General features: G+C 37.3%; 1 protein-coding gene across 2 annotated transcripts; it reads left to right on the forward strand.

Annotated features, from left to right (window-relative positions):
• Nucleotides 1-296: 296 nt before the first annotated feature.
• Nucleotides 297-7,076, forward strand: LOC116731800 (cytosolic non-specific dipeptidase-like). Of its 2 annotated transcripts, XR_004341634.1 has the most exons (12): nucleotides 297-432; nucleotides 663-806; nucleotides 1,669-1,831; nucleotides 2,933-3,021; nucleotides 3,262-3,462; nucleotides 3,547-3,631; nucleotides 3,702-3,862; nucleotides 3,933-4,097; nucleotides 5,281-5,425; nucleotides 5,701-5,848; nucleotides 5,970-6,096; nucleotides 6,512-7,076. XR_004341634.1 is itself a non-coding variant. In XM_032581639.1 (11 exons), exons 1-11 carry the CDS (start codon nucleotides 328-330, stop codon nucleotides 6,034-6,036), a joined length of 1,473 nt encoding a protein of 490 aa, XP_032437530.1. In that variant the 5' UTR covers nucleotides 297-327; the 3' UTR covers nucleotides 6,037-7,076. The 2 variants fall into 2 exon arrangements, 1 of the variants encoding a protein (XP_032437530.1); XM_032581639.1 differs by having other exon boundaries at nucleotides 5,970-7,076.
• Nucleotides 7,077-7,105: the final 29 nt, after the last annotated feature.

Below are 7,105 nucleotides of genomic sequence, written 5' to 3' on the forward strand. Positions count from 1 at the left end.
AGAATATTGTAGTTATTAAAAATGGCATACTATCACAAAAAATGTGTAACTGAGTAGATGTCTTGAAACAGCAACAGATTAAAAATAAAGAGCTCATAAGTTGAGTTTGCAGAGAGCAGTTTTGGTTATACAGTTGTTGGAAGGAAGGATCTTTGATAATGCTCCTTTGTGCACATATGATACAGAAATTTGTCACTGACTTCTTGTCTGTCAAGATGACGTCTGCAAAAATATCTAACCTTATGTAAAGGTTAGATATGCCCAGGAGAGAACAGGTTTGATGCAGGGCGTGGCTTCTGTTCCCAGTCTGTAAAGGCGAGTATTTTCATGAAATTCTGCCTGCTAACCCTCCAGCTGCTGTTACCTGCAAAAATGGCTCACCTTCCAGCAGTTTTTAAGTATGTGGATGAACACGATGATCTCTATGTGCTGGTAAGATTTCTAGTTGTTTCAGATTTGCTTCACTGTGATGTTCAGGACTCAGGAAGTTAAATTACTTTAGACATAAAATCAGTTGAGTTAAAATTAGCCTCAGTTCTCTGGTTACACTTTGAAACTTCAGACTCAATGTGGATGTCTTTCTTTTGGAGGAATAAAATAAAAATTTTCATGAGAAATTAGATGAGACTATATTAGAAGATAGTTGAACTTTCTCTACTCAGCGTCTGGCAGATTGGGTCAGTGTCCAGAGTGTGTCCGTTTGGCCTGAGAAGCGTGGAGAGATCCAGAAGATGATGGAGATGGCAGCGGATGAGATCAAGAGGCTGGGGGGGAAAGTGGAGCTGGTGGGCAACGGCACCCAAAAAGTAAGAGTTTTTCACTTTTATTTGTTAAAAATCAAACTTTTTAGCCCCAAAAGTTTGATTTTCTTTTCATTTTTAATAATAAATTATAAAAAATAAGCCAAATTTAATTTCTATCTGCACAACCAACAACTCCTTTTTAATAAAAGTCTACGTCTGGAGAAAAGGGAGCTATAAATCATTATAGATCTGAAACATAAAATCTAGCATGTTTGTCTTGTCTAAAACAAACATTAAAATGGCAGATAATATCTTAGATTTTGATACTTTTTTCTATTCAGATTTTTTTGTGTTCATTCTCGGCGACAAGAACAGGTCATGGGTCGCTCACTCTTTAAAAACTTTGCTTTACTTAGTGGTGTTTACTAAAAAGGAGTGTAATAGAAATTCATTTCAACTTTATTGATAGTTTTGTATATGAATATTTTCAGTAACGCTTTATTTGAAGGGCTCACTTAAGACTTTCATGAATATGAAGGCGTCTTCATGAATGTACATGACTGTTGTCAGGAAGTGTATTCGGTAAATAATTAAACTTTTAATGCAAAGTTGACCTTTTTAATTGATTTTAATGCAAGTTTTAATGGAACTTTGCATTATTTGGTCAATATTTGGTCAAATAATGCAAAGTTGGCACTTTTAATGAACGTTTAATGCAACTTTTAGTCCACCTTTCCATTACTATAGAATGTAACTAAACGTGAAAAATATGGCTGATAAAAGATGAGTACTTTGTATTGTACTTTAGGACACTTTAATTTGTATCTTTTTTGAGAAGTTGTGAACATTTCTCTAAGATCAACCTCCAACTTTGAGCTAGAAAATCAAGTTTGTATAATTCTTGAATTTATGTTAATTCATGCAGCTTCCCTCTGGTGAGGAGATCCCTCTGCCTCCCATCCTTCTGGGCAGTTTGGGCTCGGACCCGGCCAAGAAGACGGTGTGTATTTATGGTCACCTGGATGTCCAGCCTGCTCAGGTGAAGGACGGCTGGGATACGGAGCCTTTCACTCTGGTGGAGAAAGACGGTATGAGCAAAAACTTCCTGCTGCATCGTCTCATCTGCAAAAAGTCGGGCTGAACCACTTTAAGTAGTTGAATAGAGGTAAAGTGTTAAATCTGGCTAACTGCGTAATTAAAATACGTAATGAAAATAAAATAGAAACAGCCTTTATTGTCCCGCAAAGGAGATATATAGGTTAACACAGAAAGTTCTTAAAATGTTAAAAAGAATATATATGAAGAAATAACATTAACAATAATATTAATAATTATAAAATGCTGTACAAGACTATGCCAGAAAATATTATGCAGGTTTTAGAAATAGACATATCGAAAACAAAAAACAAATAGGCAAAGGTTGGATAATTACAACATGAATGAATGATTTCTGTTCCTTAACCCAAAAGTGAAATTAGTGACATTCTTCTGGAAAAGATGCATAAGACTGACATGACATTGTCGGATATGTGACATAACACATGTTATGAGCATGAAATGTCTTTATGAATGTTTATGATGTTGTCATAAAGTGTCATTCAGTAAATAATTTTAATAGACTTTCAATGCACCTTTTAAAGCAACGTTGCATTAAAAGTGTCATTATTTACCAAAGGACACTTCATGACAACATTATAAACATTCGTAAAGACATTTCATGTTCATAACAGGTGTTATGTCATGTTTATGACAGTGTTATGTCAGTCTTATGCAAATGAAGTGTTACCAAACCTTTGAATCTACCAGGAGATGTCCAACGTCCTGGAAGGACAGAGGGGGAATCATCATCTTCACAGAAGAAATGTGGATCCTGAATGATCTTTATTGGCGATCCCTTTAAGCCACATGTATCAAACTCAAGAGCCGTGGGCCAAATCTGGCCCTCAATAGCTTCTTATGTGGCCCTCTAGATTCTAGACTAAAAATAAAATGTGCTTAAATATCATGTTATTGGGGTGAAAGGGTCAAATTTGTGAAAGAGTATAAGAATTAGACCAATAATTGGTGTATAGTGGTAAGAAGGGAGTCAGATGAACATGCACAATTTTTGCTAAAGGTCTCTGGTTAAATGATTTGTTTTAAAAAAACAATTAACAACAGACTGGTTAAATTGAGTTTTATCTTTGTAGGTAAGCTGTACGGAAGAGGATCCACTGATGATAAGGGTCCAGTTTTGGCCTGGTTCAACTGCATCGAGGCCCATCAAAAGATCGGGACGGTAAACTCACTGCTGCCATTTTAGGGAACTAAAACGTGTTTATAGTTTTAGACTGGCATTTTCCCCCTCAGAAAAAATTAAATAAAACCATAATAAAAAACTTTGAGGGAGCCATGTTGATTGGTTTTATAACATACAGTCCAAATCTGTGGTGAAATGGTTTTGGCATTCTGTGGGTATAACCCCAGAAATTGAGCTTTATCATTATTTTTGCAGTATATGTTTATCTTCGTCTTGCAGGATCTTCCCATCAACATCAAGTTCTGCTTTGAAGGAATGGAGGAGTCGGATTCTGAGGGTCTGGACGATCTGGTGTTTTCCCAAAAAGATTTGTTTTTTAAAGAAGTGGATTATGTCTGCATCTCTGACAACTACTGGCTGGGAAAGACCAAACCGTGCATCACCTATGGCCTCAGAGGAATCTGCGGCTTTTTCATCGAGGTAAAGTCTCGATTATTTTAAGAGATGGTTATTTCTTAAGCTTTGGGGTACATCTTAATGATACTCTTTTATCTTGATGTGAAGGTTGAGTGCAGCAAGAAAGACCTTCACTCTGGCGTCTTTGGCGGCTCGGTTCATGAGGCCATGACTGATCTCATTTCTCTCATGGGTAAATAGAGATGATTTAAGGACTGATCTTTTGTCTGTAAAATGTCACTTTCTATTTTCTTCTTTCACAGGCTGTCTCGTCGACAGGAAGGGAAAGATTTTGATTCCTGGGATGTACGACAGCGTTGCTCCTCTGACAGAAGAGGAGAAAAAACTGTATGATGAGATCGATTTTGACTTGGTTGAGTTCCGCGAAGATGTGGGAGCTGGAAAGCTGCTGCATGAAACTAAGGTAAATAAAACTCCTTTAATTACTGAATCTATCAGAACCACTGGGACTTTGCTGATGTTTTGCATTGTAGGAACAAATCCTGATGCATCGCTGGAGGTATCCGTGTCTTTCTCTGCACGGAATCGAGGGAGCTTTCTCCGAAACTGGATTCAAGACTGTTATTCCCCACAAGGTCATCGGCAAATTCTCCATCCGCCTAGTCCCTGACATGGACCCCAAAGTCGTGGAGAAGCAGGTAGACCGAATTACTTTCAACTGGACATGAAAGCTGTGTTTTGAAAAATGTCCTTCACACTGCAGCATGATGTGTCCCAATTCAGATTTTTCTGGCCGTGGCCGTTCACACTTCCAAATAAAAGCGACTTGTATGTGATCTCCAGTGTGAACAGCAAACAACCTGAAAGTGTCCCGTTTGCGCAGAGGGCGCAATAGTGTCACACATAGAGAGCGTGCACAGTGTTTTGCCAACCGCCATAAAAAGAAGACGTGCTCAGTGTTTGCGGAAGTAAACATTAATGCTAACGGTGGAGCATAGCTTACGATTTTGAAGTTGTTGTCCGACCTGAGCCAGCAATTTAACAACTTAATCCTCGTTATTATCCGCCATGGTTGTTGTTTTTCTTCCCGCTTGCGCGTATCAGGACGCAGAGTAGAGACGTTTGTCGAGGATCGATGACGTTCAGGATGTGGCCGTTGGGATTCAGGTCACATTTGTGTCAGGATCTGTGTTTTTCTGTGTTTATTTAGAGTTTTCTGTGTCCTTGAGTCTCTTCGTTGTCCTGTCCTCCCCTTGATTGTTCCCAGGTGTGTCTCGTTTCTGTGATTACCCTCCATGTATTTAACTCCACCTGTGTTCCTTGTTCCTCGTCGGGTCCTTGTCAACTCAGTGTCAATGTCTAGTCTATTCGTTGTCTATGTGTCCATGTGCGTGCTGCCAGTTGTTTTGGACTGTGTTTTCGCCATTAAACACCATAATCATTTTACCTGGGTCCGCTGTGTCTGCCTCACCATCCCCTCACCGCACCAATTCATGACAATTTGAAAAGATATCGGATCGTATCTGATATCCAAACTGCGTGTCACATTCGAAAAAAAATCCGACCTGTGTTGTTCAGACTGTAATAAAAAGATCAGATACAGGTAGCATTACGTTAAAAAATCGGAATTGGGTCCAATTACGATTAAGGCTACGTCAGTCTATTTCAGAAGTAGCTTAGTCTGCATCAACTGCATACGCTGGTGGGTCAAGTTTGTTCATTTTTAGTCACTGGTTGCTCATCATCGTTCGGCCGACCTTTTACATGGATAATATAAACCTAAAGCTTCAGTCTGTTACCAGTTTTCATTTATCCATTTCCAATGTTAATAAATAGCAAACATGTTCTTTTAAACTCATTCACTCTTCTATTATTGTTAAGGTGATCGACCATGTGCAGAAGAAATTCGCTGAATTGGGAAGTCCTAATAAAATGAAGGTGCACAGTTTTGGTGAAGGGGCCAAAGCCTGGGTGTCTGACTTTAACCATCCACACTACATGGCTGGTCGAAGAGCAATGAAGACAGGTACATAAAAACTCTGATTAAAAAACGCACATTTATACCAAATAGTGTTAATAATAAGGTTTTTTTGCATCAAGGACAAAAGAAAACATAAAAAAATAGCATGCAGTATGTTTGTGTATTAAAATATACACAAAAATAAATAAATAAATGCGTCTACATCTCAGAATGTAGATACATTTAAGTCAGTTTAGATGTCAAAAACTGATTGAATGTCTTCCCTCATTTATTTGATCTTGGGTTGTTTTTTTTTTTTTGCCTTATTGGTTTAAATTAAGTTTTTGGCGTTGAACCGGACCTGACCCGTGAGGGCGGCAGCATTCCCATCGCTCTGACCTTCCAGGAGGCGACAGGCCGGAACGTCATGCTGCTTCCTATCGGATCCTCCGATGATGGAGCTCACTCACAAAATGAAAAAATCAATAGGTTCGAGATTTTATCATTTATCTAAATACATAAGGAAACATGGAAAAGATCAAATAAAATTAACAGCTACGGTTTTTTTCTTCTTTCAAATAAAATCTTGTTCTTTATCCAAATTCTCCAGATCAAACTACATTCAAGGAATCAAGATGCTGGCTGCCTACTTCCACGAAGTTTCAAAACTGGGTTGAACTCATAAAGTCTTTTCTTAAATAACATCTACACTGACTCTCAGAAGCTAAACCCTTTTGGTACAGTTTTTACTTTTCAATCAAAAGCGTTTCTGTAGACGTCTGACAGTAAACTGGCTTTCACATTAATCAGTTTTGGACACTGGTGATATTTCCTTCTTATGGTGTTTTCATGTTTAAGTAATGCTACAAATTTGCTGTTGACAATAAGGATACCATATTCTACTTTATGATGATTTTCTTTTGCAAATTGCTGCAGAAATATGATACGTAAACATATGATAAATGAGAAGATATTGCTTTAATTTACTAACATCTAAACAAGCATACATTTTAATGACTTTACTGAATAATTGGTCTACACCAGTCATAATCTGTAATAACTTCTTTTTAATTGAACAGGCATACACCTGCTATTTGCATGCTGTTGTACATTTTGCGTTTATTTTAAATTTTTATCTTTTTATGTCAGTAGCAAACGGGAAGCGTCTATCACGTGAAAAGAGTCACACATCAGCATAAATGACTGGCATCAGCTGAACTGGAACCAACGGAAACCACAGGATCAAGAACCAACACGCTATAGGAATACAGAACGCACGTAAACGGCGCCGCCATATTGCGAGTGGCTTTTTTTTTTTTTTTAAATTTGTACACAAATTTGCGTAATAAGCCTCTTTTGCTTTGTATATTAAGCTATGTGTCTTTTGTTTGACTACTAAATTTAAAATATACAAAACTTCAATCGGCTTGAGGTGTGTATAAGAGTTATTGTAAGTTTATTTCTGGTTTAAAAATGACAAAGAATATTTGATTTTATTCACATAAAAAAAATCTGACTCTTCATAACCAATGGAAAAGCCATCGTCATTTCTTTGTCAACTTTCTTTTTGTTTAGAAATATAATATTTTGTGTTTCTTGCTTTCTGTTTTTATACTTTTATTTTGTGTGAATCTGCATGCTCTGACTTACTTGTCAATTTGCTGCTGGCATGTCTGAATATCACCTCTAAGGGACAATAAAGGTTATTTCTGTTCTATTCTATTGTATTGTATTTTATTTAGGCAA

Source organism: Xiphophorus hellerii, chromosome 13, assembly GCF_003331165.1.
Source record: "Xiphophorus hellerii strain 12219 chromosome 13, Xiphophorus_hellerii-4.1, whole genome shotgun sequence".
In the NCBI taxonomy this organism is placed as follows: domain Eukaryota; kingdom Metazoa; phylum Chordata; class Actinopteri; order Cyprinodontiformes; family Poeciliidae; genus Xiphophorus; species Xiphophorus hellerii.